Source organism: Dermacentor albipictus, chromosome 5 (assembly GCF_038994185.2).
Source record: "Dermacentor albipictus isolate Rhodes 1998 colony chromosome 5, USDA_Dalb.pri_finalv2, whole genome shotgun sequence".
In the NCBI taxonomy this organism is placed as follows: Eukaryota; Metazoa; Arthropoda; class Arachnida; order Ixodida; family Ixodidae; genus Dermacentor; species Dermacentor albipictus.
The window spans coordinates 9,473,991-9,489,799 of record NC_091825.1 but is presented as its reverse complement, the minus strand read 5'-3'; the positions used below and the strand labels follow the sequence as shown (position 1 = coordinate 9,489,799).

The 15,809-nt window shown below is 44.4% G+C and overlaps 1 protein-coding gene across 9 annotated transcripts in view; it reads right to left on the bottom strand.

Annotated features, from left to right (window-relative positions):
* The window catches only part of tefu (Serine/threonine-protein kinase tefu), a 1,084,056-nt gene that overhangs the window by 254,947 nt on the left and 813,300 nt on the right, over window positions 1-15,809 (bottom strand). For all 9 annotated transcript variants that reach the window (XM_070538252.1, XM_070538256.1, XM_070538258.1 and 6 more), the window contains 2 exons: window positions 14,928-15,141; window positions 8,668-8,775 (listed from right to left, as the gene is read on the bottom strand). In XM_070538252.1, coding sequence (XP_070394353.1) covers window positions 8,668-8,775; window positions 14,928-15,141 — 322 coding nt within the window. The remainder of the gene's footprint in view (window positions 1-8,667; window positions 8,776-14,927; window positions 15,142-15,809) is intronic.

Here is a 15,809-nt window from a genome sequence, read left to right as displayed (position 1 = left end):
TGTTGGTTCAGCAGTGGTGTCTATTAAAAAACACATTCCCAAAGTAGAAACTCTAGCTGAGCAGAGCACTGAGCAGGTCACTAATTTCGCCACCACAATGGACGACTCCAAAGAAAGAGCTAGGTGCTCATATCTTGAATTTTTTTGGCTAGAAGGACAGAGAATGCGAAACATTGCAACAATCTGAAAAACTAATTCTTGACCTTAGCAGTTAAAAGCATAGCACTTAGTTGGAGCCAAGAGACATTGAGCCAACCGCAAGATTGGCTGCTCCCCCCCCCCCCCCCCCCCTCAAAAGCTACTCATTGTCCAGTTTTCCCATTTTAAAGTAAAAAACACATTTTGTCACTGCGTGCACAACTAAAGCACACTGACCACAAGCTCTCGCCACACACTTGTCGCCAAAGGCCCGACTCGGACAAAAAAATTTTTCGAATTCAGGAAATTGTAGAAAAAAAAGAAGAACATTCTAGATTCGTTATAACAAACAAATAATTGCAAATACAGCCTACATTTTTTATTCAATTGAACAGAAATCACCGCACAGCTGCGTTAGCTATCACATGATGCTAGATGTGCTGACATAAGCATTGCATAAACATTGTTTTATCACTGATATATACCAACATGAGAAGCATCTTGCCAAAGCGTGATTCTCTTTCACATATAGCCAATACCACCAATTTTAACCTTATCATTTTAACCAAAACCTGTCTGAATTGGTCAGTTACAGATACTGATTTAGCTTCTTGTTTTCCCAATTTCCCCATCTTCCGTCATGACCGAGCAGACAAACTTGGCAGTGGCATGCCAACAGCCACACACAACAGCCTTCTGTGTTCCACTCTGAGAAATGTCATTCGTAACCTGCCACGCGTCTAACCCGACCATTTTATCGGTGCGTGTTACCACTCGCCAGACGCAGATGCCACCTTTATTAGTCCTTTCCATCATGCTCTTCATTCCATTATGACAGCACATCATAACGCTCCGATAATCTTACTCGGTGACTTTTCCCGGCGTAACATGGTCCGATCTAGTACAAACAGTGTTGAAACATAATATTGAAACTGACTTCCTTAATCATGCTTAACATTTGGATCGTCACAGCTAATTTCTGAGCCGACACAACAAACACATCATTCTTCTAACATTCTTGACCTAGCTTCTACTGACAACTCGTCTGTATAACTTCTCTCATATATTACACATTTATCAGAAATAAGCGATCACAATGTTCTTCACAGAGCATTCAGGTGCTCTCTACCTAGACCCCCCAAAATAAAGAAAACAATAATATCGTATGGTAAAAGTAACTACGCTGCCATAAATAATGAACTGTCCATTTTTTTCAAGACTGGTTTTGTCTTCCGCCATATCGAAGCTAACTGGCACCTCTTTAAAACTAAGCTGCAGCAGCTAGACCCAAGTGATGTCCCCACCATCACAATCAGCATACAATCGACTTCCCCGTGGTTCAACGCTGCACTGAAACAACTTACAACAAAAAGGAGTGTCAATTCCGGTCCGAAAAATTTTAAATACTAAATGCACTTGGGATACATACTGGTCCATGGAAAAGTTATTCAATTCTCTTGCCGCTAAAGCCAAGTGCTTATTCTACTCATTTACTTTACCTGGCATGTTACGCAATAACTCCAAACAATTCTGGAAAACTATCAACCCATCGTCCACTACACCTTCATCAAACATTGTATTGTGAGATGAGCATAATATTTTGATTTCAGAACACTGTGTCGCACAAGTTCTAAATGAGAGGTTTTGTTCAGTTTTTATAGAACCTGATAGCAATCTACCTCATGCATTTCATGTAAATCACCCAATCATGCCTGAAATCACATTCGATGCCAACGATATTGCAAAAATCATCTATTCATTAAAGCTGACCTCATCCAGTGGTATGGATGGCATCAGTGCAAAAATACTGAAGAATTCTAAAACCGTAACAAGTGTGATCCTGTCACATATACTCCAGCAGTCTCTTTTACCTGGAGTGGTGCCAAAAGATTGGAAGGTGAGTAAGGTCATCCCAGTCCCGAAGAAAGGCACGACATCCTTGTCTAAAAATTATCGCTACATATTCCTCCCATGTGTTTGCTCAAAAGTAATGGAATATGTTATCTATTCTTACATGGTTAAGTTTCTAACACCTTTATACTATTCTAGCAAAAATCAACACAGTTTCCAGAAAGGCGTTTTCTGCGATACTCAAATTTCACTGTTTATTAATAACATTAACTCTAGTAATGACGTAATTGTACTGGCCAACACTCTTTTTTAGATTTCAAGAAAGCATTTGACAAAGTTCCTCATAAACGCTTGTTTCTAAAACTTTTGTGCCTTAACTTTGATTCCTTTGTTTTTGAATGGATTTGAAGCAGAGTGCAGCGCTGAAACCATCAACCAATGGATTCCGTTCATCGTCAGCCAGGCCAGGTACTCTGTGCTGGCGAAAGCACGACCATTGTCAGACACGATGACGTCCGGCTACACCCGGGCGGCGAAGACCTGTCGTAGCGCTGCAATGGTCACACCTGCTGGTGGAGTGGTGACAGGTAGAATCTCCACCCACTTCGAAAAGGCATCCACCACCGCCAGGAAGTAATAGCCCTTGAAGAGCCCCCCAAAGTCCACATGCAGGCGGGACCAGGGTCTCTGTAGGAACGGCCAGAGGGTGATTTCCACATGACGATTTGGCAGCTCTGCACCATGTGAGCGATGTCCTGGTCCAGGCTAGGCCACCAAACATGGGACTGGGCCACCTTCTTGGTCTTTTCCACGCCAGGATTACCCGCATGCAGCAAGTGCAGGACCCTGGACTGTACTTGGACTGACTCTGTGGGATCCTGGACTGGCCCTGGACTGTACTGGACTGACTCTGTGGGATCACCACATAGGAACCCCACAGTCGGCAGCCCTGCTGCGAGCTCAGCACAGCGGCCTTGTGGCTACGGGGAACCAGCGCTGGAGTTTTCACGACGCCTGCAGCGCCGCCCTCGCGGTCAGAACATGCACAACGCAGCCGCTCCCGCGGACGAAAATTGCTACTGGTAGTGGCGTTGCATGCCCCAAAAGTCGAAGGAAAACAAAAGAATGCCGACGATACTGTTGCGTATACAAGTGCCACAACTACCTCGGGATGAGGGAGAATGTATCCTTCTGCATCTTTCCATATGAACCCTAAGAACAAGAATGGAGGCAGCGTTGGATCCAAGCAGTCAGGCGAGCGGAGTAAGTTCCCGTCTTGTCGCCCTGTCAAGTGGTGTCGGGCTGGTTTCTAAATCTAATTTCGCGTGTGTGCTTGGTTCATTCAATAGTGAAGACGGTCAGCCATGGCAGACAGTACCAAACAGCAAAATCCGCAGTTGGCATTTCCTCGGAAACAAAATGAGCAACAGCATGCACCATCCAGCATATGTACCGACCATTTTTCCTTCGCAATGCCACTGCCAAGTCCCTTCCAATGCCACCGCACCAAACGAACGAGACGAAAGGTAAATATTATCTATTCATTGCCAAGAATTATGTGGTAGGGAAGCTGCCTTGTAATACGAGTTGTGCGCACATACTGCTGGCGCACGCGTGACTGAGCCGCCTATGCGTTTTTAAAAATGCGCATGCGGACGAGGACTCGACGCTGAGATGCGTCCGGTAAATTTATGTAATTAGTGCTAAATGTAGCCAGCGTTGTTACAGAACCAGCAGCGGAGCGCTCAAACCTTTGCTTGCGCGACTCAGCTGATGCGATAAAGCTTTGTTCTCCATTGACTGCTGTGGCGAAGTAACATCAGAATTTTTTATGTCTAGCCAGAGAAATATGAAATGTCTTCAGGCCAACTAATACTTCCGAAACCATAGCACAGCACGACCGGAGCCATAGCTGCTAGATTTGCGAGGCAGGCTGCCACGCAAGCATGGCAACGGACGATGGCGCAACCGTTAAAGAAACACACGTGCTCGCCGCGACACACTGTGAAAAATATATAAGGCTTAAAAAGCTTCTTTCGTCATTTTTTCACTTGATGACGCTAGCTTCTTTACGAAAACTGTCCTCTTGAAGCGGTGCGAAAACGGAAACATACGAACTATAATACGGCCGTGCACGTGTGTGTCGTCTGGTCAAGAGGTTGGAATATGCCGCATTTTGTCACCAGGGCGGAGTGCAACGCACTCTTTTCGACACGCCGCCTATGCAGCGCTGGTTCCTCATAGGCCTGCTGAATCAATTCCTCCCCGCAGGACACCGCCTTGACCACCCGAGACAGGACTGGGTCCCGGCTGGTCGCTTGTGATACCGCTGATCTGGAGAGCACCTCTGGGTACGCGTGCTCCAGCATGAACACTTCAGCAGGTTCTGGAACAGCATCAGGCACCTCTGGCAGGGGCAGGTAGCTCACGGCATCAGCAGGTCCCAGTAAACCAGCTGGTAACTGTAAGCTGCCAGCCTCAAGGCCCAGTGTACTACTCGCGTACTACCCGCCAACGGTGAACAAGTCGCAAGGGCAACCTTGCGGCGTCCTTGGTGGCAGCTTCCATTGCCGACGTTGCCTTCCCCGTGTCGTCTAGCTAGAGGTCTGGAAGCTCCAGGAGTCGCGTCTGCATGGCGCGGTTGTTGATGCCATAGATGAAACGGTCCTGGAGCAGTGAGTCCAGCTGGTCCTCGAAAACGCAGGCACCCGCTAATCCTCGTAGCGCAGCAATGAACTGCCCAAGCGTCTCTCCTTCCCGGAGGCTCCGGTTGTTGAAGCGGAAACGCTCCATTAGTGTGGGCGGTGGTGGGTTGAAATGTGACCGCAGTTGGCGAGCAGCTCACCCAGCGTCTTCACATGTGGCGTGACTGGCTTGAGAAGGTCGAGAAGGAAACTGAAGATGCGGGTCCTACAGCTGGCCAGGAAAATGTCCTGCTGTTTGGCCTCGGGTGTGCCGTTTGCCTCGAAGAACATGTGGACTTGCTCATCGTAAATTGGCCAGGTGGACTTGTCTCCCTCGAACGGCTCGAGCCTTCCGTACAGCGGCATGGCGGCAGCAACGGGGCGCCGTGCTTCGCCGCTCGCCGCAGCGTGGGAGGATCCGTGGGTACTCATCGCCAGTGTCACAATCCGCCTGGGTTCATAAACGAGGGAGGGCTCGAGGAACCCTCCCTTAGACAGACGCTCCGCAGCGTGGTGGTGATGAACGATGACTGACCGCCGTGCAGCTGTGCTCATTGGTGTTTATTGGGTGTAGTGCCCAATGTTGCCTACCGAGCATGGCAGGTCACTGAGCCTGGCAGGCCACCGAGTCTGGCGGGCCAACGAAGATTATGCCCGAGGCCCCCTCGAACATGCAACAAGCATGTAACGCCCCGTTACATGCTTGTTGCACTTGACGTCAAGTGCAAAAAACACAGGGACAGAAGAAAGAGGACCAGGAAGGACAGAGGACCAGACAAGACAGCACTCGTCCTGTTACGTCTTCCTTTCCTCTGTCCCCGTGGTTTTTGTGTTTCAAGTCAAGTATGCAAAGCTGCGTCCTCGGGTGTCGGTGGCTAAAGCCATGGTTGTCGAATTAACGCAGATCTATACACAGCATTCGCACGACCACGAAAGCGAGTGCACGTGATGACCGCTGCATGTTTACGGCTGCCATCTTTTGCAAGATACCATACGGCGACCCCTCTTCCCGAACGCCGTTCGTAGGATAACAACGGTATCTTTCCGTAGCTCCAAGTGACTTGTCACAAGACTACCTTTGGATTTACACGGTGGGCTCAAAAATATTATGTGACCAATGTCCTAACCCTTCGCTGCAGACACTTTTATGCAAACGGCAGATGAATGTGGACGAAAAGGGGGGGGGCACATCGGGCGAACTTCCCGTGGGCCTCCCGATTTGAGACCTCTTCCCCGTCGGCGCCGATGACCGCACGGAGCGGTGCCAAGTGATGCGATGCGCATTTTCCACTTTTGTCTGTCGGGCAGATTGGCCTTAAAGGGCCCCTCGCCAGGTCTGCCTATCTTGAGTTGAGAAGCGCAGTTCACACTATGTCCACTAACGACTGTGTCTCCTATGTATGACATCCCTATGCACCAGGAAAGAGCTTAAATTTCAAACTAATCACCGTTTGCCTTTTTCCTCATCAGCGCCGCGCTCCCAGCTGGAGAGTCGATGCATGTTGTGCAAGGGCGCCTACGTACATGGCCAATGCCTCTTTTAGAAGATGCGTGCCGCATGAGCCGAAAAGCTGGTTCTGGCCCCTCTCCTCCACAATGGTCGGCTGCGAGCGCTAGTTGCGGAGGCTGCTTCAAACTTGAATCACATTACCCTGTCTCTGAGATTATAGCGGTGTCTGTTGCAATCCCGGAGGCAGGGCCCACGGTCTCTCGTCAAGCTATTGGTCGAGCACGTGTCAGCTTCGTAATCGTCACTTCCTTCGCAACAATTGGTATGGTCGGCAGCGAGCGCTGTCTCTCCATGTCTACCCTGAACCATGGGAGCCTCTGCTCCAATGGGAAAACAAGTGACGCAGCAGGCATTTAATAAAGGAGGTGACATCGCTCATAGTGACGCCTGATTTCCGAGAATTATTCAAGGCAACATCACCTATTAGTTTAATCTGTTGTTTCGATGGACAAATTAAAGTTTAGAGAAATAATAAAACATGCAAACCAAATGTCTCTGTGTTTTTGTTTTACCTCGTACTGTAGCAAGAGAGATGTACTTCCATTTTGTCTGCATGTTCCCACATCACACAGTTGTGTGCGCAGAGAGCGAAACTGTCGTTTTCTATAAAATTCAAGTGCACGATCATGCTCTGCGATCCACTTGCATTAGCCTCAGTGTTCGGGTAGTACCGACTTATAACGCTAGTCAGGTGTGCTCGAGCACAGCGTGCAAAATCGTGCACTGTGTGAAATGAGACAATCCCAACAGCTCATGTATGACACCATCAGCGGAAGTGTGCCGTGCAGCAAAAAAAAAAAAAGTGAGAAAGAAAGAAAGACGGGGCCTGTGAAGTATGTGTCACATGACTGTTGAGCTTCAGTATGGGAAAATGCAGGGAAGGAATTTCTATTGCAGAGACTAGACAAGCCAAGTGGAGATGGTGTCCATGTTGGTGATGATGCTCACCTACTGAAATCATCGGTCCGTGCCACTTCAAATATTTTTATTTCTCCTAATGTTGACCTAATTTGAAAAATTGTTCTGGTAGAACACTCTTTAGAGCGCACCTAACAACTTTATGTGTGTAACCAAAATTCCCTATGTGGCCTCGTGAGCAGCACTTTGATGAGCTGACAATAACCCACAGAAACCACCTGCCACGATGACAGAAAAACCTTCCCCCTGTTCTCAGGAATAAAACTGGAAAGCAATACTTTATTGTTAAATAATGTGATTGGCCCTCGAACATGCGCAGCACCATGTTTCTCGCACAAAATTTGGAAGCATAAAAAATATTCAGCTTTTTTTCTTAATTCAATTCAATTTCATCAAAATGTATTATTCGGTATTCACACATCTGTAATTACTAGGAAAAATAAACAAACACTAAGAAACATGTTTGCTCCTGCAGAGTGCCAGCAATACACTATTCCATTTGTTTTGAATACTCATGTCCTATTGAATATTCGGGAATTCTCGAATACCGAATTTTTGAATCGAATATGAATATTTAAAAAAAAAAAACATGTTATTTGATAGTATTCGAAATTTTTGAATATTTCCAAACCCTAAGCAAAAGAGAAAAAGTGGTTGCCATATGTGAAAAAAGTTGCCGTCATTGAAATTGTTGCCCGCTTCTCAGTGTCTTCGAGGTTATTTATGGTGTCTAAGCGATTTTAGTGCTACATTGATCGGACTGTGTGAAGTGTGTTTTGCTGAGTGAACACATCACTGGGTGTTGTCCAACTCTGGCCAACAAAGGATGTTGTGGCGGACATGGAAGCTTTGCTTGCACACATCGGAACCATGCGTGGGACAAGCGCACTTTTTTTTTTTTATTATGAGTGCCACACAACTGCTGTGAAAGAATCTTTATAGAGACAACACTGAACTGTGACTGATTTTGGAAAAAATAAAACTCGCTTTTTTGAAACACATTACACCTAAGAAAAATTGGTACAGACTATACTGCTTAAGAATGTGGATTGAGCATGAGTGTAGCGAAATATTAAAATAACGAAGTAAAATGCCAATATTAATGATTTATTTATATCAAGGTTTAACTGCAGAAGCTCGCACAAAAGTCTCATAATTTTTGGCATGCCAGAAGACAAGAATGAAATGCTAGAATTACTAAACCATAATATGATCGCTGATATTTTTGTGAATATGCCAGGTGCGAAGATATGCTCTGCAGAAAGAGTCCACAGGATGTCGGTTAACAGCCAAACAAAGTGGATCCAGTTATTTGCATGCTTAAAAATTGCTTTGAGTTCAAAGTGTTTCTGTGTCTTGGCTTTCACTAGGCAAACCAGGAAAACCATTCCGGGACAGCGCTGTCAATCTTTAGAAGTAAGACATGTCATGTATCAACATAACAATATCAAGATTGACGTTTGGATTGGACATCCCGAGTTTCCTGGACATGTGGAGGAGATACTTTCATGCACAAATATGGCATCATTTTGAAATTGTATCCAAATGGCTGCACACTGAGCCCACCTGAAAGATGAGCCCGGGAAAAGTGCTTCCATCGGGTCGGCTCATGCGAGCTGCCAGCTGGTAGATGAGGGGCACAAACTTGTGGCTCTCCAGTTTCCCAAGGCCTTGCTGCATGAAAATACATCAGTGCAGACATAAAAATTGCAGGCTGCCCTGAATGCAATGCTGGTAAGAAGAAATGATATGAACACAATGGCCCCACAGGATGGTGGATCCAGATTTTTCAGGTCCACTTATAATGTTGGATTTCTACAATAAACCATTAATAAAAATGTTGGAATGGACTTGGCAAGGGAAATGTTGCAATCACACTGACATAAATGCCAGTGGAGTGTGTTCAATGGGGCTGGTCAGTTCACCTTTAGAATAAAAACAGGAACAGCGCAACACAGGACGAGCGAGTAAAGAGCACAGGACAGAGCACTGACTAGCGACCAAATGCTTTATTTGCAGAAGCGGCATATAAATACATAACTGAATGTCAAATAAAGAACAGAAAAAGAACGATAGGAAGGATAAGCGCCAGCCACGGAGATAATCCAGTTCTTTTGTTGAGAGCGTGAGGGACGCAGAACTGACGCATGCGTCACCACTTTTCAATATGCAAAATGCCTCAAGGATTTCCCGCGCACGTCTTTTCACTATATCTGCCAATTGTTTCGCACTTCTTAAAGATCAGGGTGCAACCACACGTGTGGGCAGCCAGGTGACTGTATGGGTTTCCTTTTAGTGAAGCAGCATGAAGCGGCATGGCATCCGCTTCACTAAAAGGCGCACTAACCCTTCGAGGGTCAATGGCGTAAATGTATGGCACCGTCTGTACGTTTAAATAGTGCGCCGATTTCATAACTTTTTCTTTTCTGTCCTGTGCTGCCACTATGTGGGAATACAGGTAATTTTTTTTGTGCGCCTCCCTCTTTCGGTTTTTGTTGCATGGTTTCTTTTAACGCTAGTCCCACGCGCCTATATACTGCCGCTTGTGCATTGACCAGGTGGGTGGCAGTTTGGGTTTTATTTTCGGGGGGAAGTTTCGGCTTCTTGCACTTGCAAAACTGATGGCTATCTCGTTACTAATCGTTCAAAGGGCGACCGCTTGTTTCTCGCTCGTTTAGTGTTCACAAGGGTGTGCATAGGAAGGATGCCGCCATGCATGCGTTTCCGTTGCTTAATTTTTTTTTTTGGAGACTCTAGAAATCTAATTGCCTCTGGTTGGCGATAAGGTGAAGATTAGCAGAAATTTGGCACACGTTTTCCTTTTTTGACGGGCACACAACCGCACAGTTTTCTTGAGGGCACGCACCTACAGAGTCCGATTACGCTATGGATGTACATATTAGTGTAAGAGCAGGAACATTTGAGTCTTGCGAAATATTTTCGTGTGCACATTTTCAAAGCTTTGAACTATAACAATGCATCAAATTTTTTATGCTTATAAGTTTATTTCATTTTTTATTGTTGTTATTCATGAATGAAGAGTACATATATACCAATGCAAAATATCTTTCTCTCACTTTACGGTCACCCTAGAAAAATTATAGTAAATTTTTTTCGAACTAAGTCCCTAAGAAGAATTGAAATCTGCAAAAAAAAAAAAATCGACCCTGGGCGGTCGCATATGGCGAAAAAAATCGACCCTCAAAGGGTTAATGATCGCCTGCATGAGCATGCTGTTTTGCTAAACAAAAAGAGAAGCAACACGACATTTAGTGAGGTTCACATAGAAACACTCCCAACAGAGCTTAGTAATTATAAACAAAATCAGCTTCCTTCCACTTAACTAGATGAGATTAACTTAACTAGATTCCACTTAACTGAGGCCTTTCTTTACGCTGACGACACTACATTACTTGCAACCTATCGTTCACTAACTTCTCTGACTACTAAGCTAAACACTGATCTGAAAAGTATTTTAATGTGGTGCCAGCTTAACTCGCTAAGCATAAATCCTACCAAAATGTCTTTTATACTTTTTCATTCGAATCATGGGAGACCAGAATTCATTCCCACTGTCAACCTAAACTCCCTTAACATCAGTGCAGTCAATGAATGCTCATTTCTTGGAATAATTCTTGACTCAAACTTAAAATTTACGAAGCATATCACCTATTTAAGCGCAAAATTTCTCCCAGTATTAGAATTTTACTTAAATCTAGATATTATTTTAGCAAACCAACATTGCTGACCTTGCATTATTATTTTAATCACAGCCATCTCAATTATTGCCTTACAGCATGGGGTAATACATATCCAACAGCATCCCTACAGCATTTGCAGAATCAAGCCATCCAGATATTGTTGTTCAGCACCATCTACTGCAGTGCTTCTGATATGCTTCTCAACCACAGAATACGGTCAGTAAAATATCTTGTTAAATATAAAGAGCCATAATGTTATTTAAGGTAATACATAATCCTCCACCAGTAAATATATTTTCTGCGGCTACTTTGGTTAACGTGAACCGCACAAGGTTTGCAGCTAACAACAATTTCTATTGCCACTAATACATACTAATTATGGAAAACAATCTGGATATTTCGCAGCATTATCCACTTGGAACAGCCGCCCACCAAATGTCAAATGCTCTTCATCTTTAGGTTTCTTCAAGAAAACATTATTCACTTTTCTACTAGATAGCCAAAATAATCCACATATCTAAGCTATTCACTTCACTCCTGCTCATTTCCTCTCCGTTTTTCCTTTTTCTTTAGTTTCTTTTTCTCATTGATAGCCTTTATAAGTATTTTGTTTCTCCTGTTGCGAATGCCTTAAACTACTGTTTTAATTCTACGACTAGCTATTGACTTTATATTACTTTACAGGTTTTACTACATCTACTTTGCATAATCTTCCTCATAGTGACTACTGTATTGCTGTTTTATGCTTTGTATTTCCTCTAATGTATATATTTTCTGACGGGAGGTCCCCTTTCAGCCACATGCTCTGGGACCTCCTTCTGTATACTTGTGTAAACATGCATGTCTCCTCCTTATTAAAGAAATAAACTATACTGAAACTGAAATTATACTAAGCACTCCAGGATCAGGATAACTTATTGTAATCTGGTACGACCCATGACTATGCAAACTAATTACTGGAAATCATTAGTAGAGCAGAAGAGAATGTTAAGGGTACTTGAACAACTTGAGCACTTGAATGTTGAAGGCTCACCAAGTGTACCGCACCAGTGCTCTTTCACTGACACCTGCCAGAGCCATATCAGTCAAGACTGTTCTGGCACAGTGTGGTCACAATGTAGACCATTTTCCCGCTTTTCGCACAAGTGGCATGGTGCCATCCCAGTGCTTGCTGCTGCTCTTGAGCCAAGTGGGGGGGGGGGTGCACAAGTGCAGAACAACAAAAAGAACAATTTCCTTTTCATTGTAGTAGCATTGTAGTATTGGTGAGAGCGCATTCAAGTTCTCTCCGACGATATCTTACAGTGCCACCTTAACTGGAAAATTCAGATACATTTAGCACCTCCCACAATTTTTTGTAGACACAGTGCATAGTTAGGCAAGACAATATTTTGTTCTCTTACGAACTTACCTAACAAGCCCATGTGGGGGTAATGAATCAAATATCCATGGTCTAATCCATGTATGTATGTTTGCAAAAACAGTTACTAATGCCATACAGTATGCATTAAAATGTGCAATGTCACTGGTACTGCGCTTGCACTCAAACAGCTCAAAGCAATAATAAAATTGCTTCTGTCCACGGGCTCTAGGCAAACATTGCAGGTAACAGAATGCGCCATTGAATCTTCACAGGTTGTTATGGCTCAATTCTTCTCAGAATTTGCCATAGCATTGTTTCCTCTCCAGTGATTCTCGCAAACACAGTCATGAGATGGGAGCTACTCGTTTTTCTTTAGAATTTGACGTAACAGTTCTGTGGAAACCCGCAAAGTGGAGAGAAGTAATTAATAAAGGGAAAATCAGACATCCACCCATTCGCAGCAATTGCTACAAAAGAAACCCATACAGATTCGTAGAAAGAAAAGCCTCGCAGTTGAAGAAAAATTCGTCCTGTTCCGGGACTCGAACCAGGAACCACCGCCTTTTCGGGGCAGCCACTCTACCATCTGAGCTAACCAGGCGGCTAGCAGATGGCAGGGAGAAGTCGAATTTCCCAATTCAAAGCAAAAGCAAGAGTAAGACATACCAGTTCTGCAGAACTCTTATGTTCGAGTCCCAGTTTCGAGCCCTGGACCAGGACGAATTTTTCTTCAACTGCGAGGCTTTTCTTTCGAGGAATCCGTATGGGTTTCCTTTGTAGCAACTGCGACGAATGGGTGGATGTCTGATTTTCCCTTTATTAATTACTTCTCTCCACCTTGTGAGTTTCCGCAGAGCTGTTACCGTCAAACCCTTGCTTTTGCTTCGAGTTGTTGACAAATTCAAATTCGCCCTGCCATCTGCTAGCCGCCTGGTTAGCTCAGATGGTAGAGCGGCTGGCCCGGAAAGGCAGTGGTTCCGGGTTCGAGTCCCAGACAGGGACGAATTTTTATTCAACTGCGAGGCATTTCTTTCAAGGAACCGTTATGGTTTTTTTTTTTTTGTAGCAAATGCTACGAATGGGTGGATGTCTGATTTTCCCTTTATTAATTTCCTTGGAATGGTATAAGCTTGTGCTTGCAACTGCTCCGGGTCAATAACAACTTTCTTGAAGGACACGTACCTACTGCTATACATCAGTAGAACACATCTGCACCCAATCCTCGAATGGCGTGCCTTTGCAGTCGTGGAGATTTCAATTTCTAGGTTGTGTGGGCAAGAACACCTGTTTGCAATTTATTACAAGAGCAACTGAAAAAAAAAAATCTCTTTAAAACTATAAAAGCTCGCAGCTACAAATAAAGATGTCACTCAGTGCAAATCACAAAAGCTTGCGCAGCTCGTCAAGCCCTGCCCAGTGCAAACCAATCACTGCATTGTTACCCAAGGACCCATGCGTTCAAAGTGAGTCGGCAATTTTGTGGTATCATAAGCTAGGTGTCATCTGCTCACGAGCTAGTGCCAGCAGTTTTTTAAAGACTTTGCGGTATGCAATTGAGGCAGTATGTAAAAATAAGTGTCACTGAATGATCCACCACACATGCTCCCTGACATGTATTTTTTATTTTTGTTTTTCATTAAACCATAAGGCCCTCTTCTCATATGGTATTAAATGGGGGCGGGAGAAACAACATAGACTTAACGTTCAAAAAAATATATATTATGAAAAATTTGAAAGAAGTAACAACACTACAACAATACTCTGAGCACTGTGGTAAAAAAATTTTCAATATGGAGCACTACTGTAGTTCTCTTGTGCCGCTTCTATTTGGGAGCATGTAAACAATGAGACAATGCCTAAAGCACCATCTGTTATGACATGCCAGAAACAATAAATTTCCTGCTTGCCTTGCATGATGCTATCGCACCACTTAAGTGCTATGGCACGAGCAGAGAGAACAAGTAACACTCACAAACACAGTACTGAACTTAACCCATTGGAAAATGCTGCGTGCAACTTGAGCAGCAATCAGCCACCCCTTTAGCTGATGAATAATGTACAACACTCAGTAGTACATATGCTCTCAAGACGCTAATGGATGGAAGTGGCCCACTGCGGGAAAAAAATATGAAGCTTAACTTAGTATTAGCTGAACATTAAAATCAATACTATGCGCACTTGTGAGCATGTGATAAGACCTCATAGAAACAGCACAGCTGTGACAGCAGAAAATGAGGACATCCTAAAGAAGCTCCTGCGCCTTCTTCACCGTTATTGTTAGAACATTGTACTGCAGTCGACAATTTATGTTGCTTGAATTGGGAAGTGCAAAAAGAACGGGACAACAGTTACAACTGTACCTCCAGTCAGTTTTTTTTTTTTTTTAGAATCTGCAATGTACCAAATATTGCCAAATCAGAGCAAAAGAAAAAATGCCCTCTTCATCCTCACGGTGCACGAAGTCACTCATGGAATAATATTGGCAGCTATGTTTACCAACGTGTCAAAGAGCTGTAGACCTAATTTGATTGCTCTCGATGACTCAGTAAGGAAAGAGCTAGTAAGAAGACAAGATGCACGCTTGTTTCCTCTTCTATATGTCAGCTGTTTTTAATGGTGCTGTTGTGCACCAAGTCAAATACTGTATACGGAGATGTTTTAATAAAGTGCATTTCTAGTTCTGTGAATTGTAAGTTGAAACAAATAAACTGCAGGGTGTTCCCAACGTTGCTGCCCGCTGTATATAAAAGTAATATGATCACCTGAAGCAGGGCATTAACCTCAGGCGTGGTAGCATTGGCGACCCAAAGTGAGACCAGACGGAACAGACGCAGGCTGTGCCCTCCACGCAGACACTGCAAGTAGTTGTCAATGGCTTGCAGCAGGTGGCGCTTGTGCACAGCTTCCAGGCTGGCTGCCTCACCCCGGTCCAGGTTACTCTGGCGCTCCAGCAGCCGAAGGGCACGGGCCTCCTCTCTGCACCACAGCAATGCGAGACCAGTACCACGATACTGTAGTGGGCTGTAATTTCTGAGTGCTTGTAATGCTGTTGAAAAGGTGATGGGCTAGCTAGTACAGTACCTTTCCATTAATTAGACTCCGGCTAATTAGATATTTTGGCTAATTTGATCCCGATTGAAGGTCCTGGGTGACTAAAATTAAATTCTGGGGTTTTACATGCCAAAACCACAATTTGATTATGACCACCTGGGGTTCTTGAATGTGCACAAAATGCACGGTATGTGGCGGTTCTCACATTTCAACCCTATCGAAATATGGCTGTGGCAGCTTGGGTTCGATCCTGTGCCAGGCTCAGTAGCACAACACCACAACCACAACGCCACCACGGTTGGTGGTTCTGGCCGATGTCCATGCATTTCTATAGGACCAAGCGTTTGTTTCCTAAATTCTAAAATTGGTCTTCAATGGGTAATACAAACCTAACCAGTCAGCATGCATGTGCATGACCCCTATGGTGATCCCAACAGCAACTTTAGTGGCAGCATGTACCGTTGGAGCTTAGGGCTTAGTGAATGCATAGAACCCATGTCATCTCTCGTCGAAAATGCCTATTTTTTTGGCCTGCCCTAGATAGAAATTTAAGAAATAAGAGTAGCTCACAATGTTTCATTGCAGTATTTAAG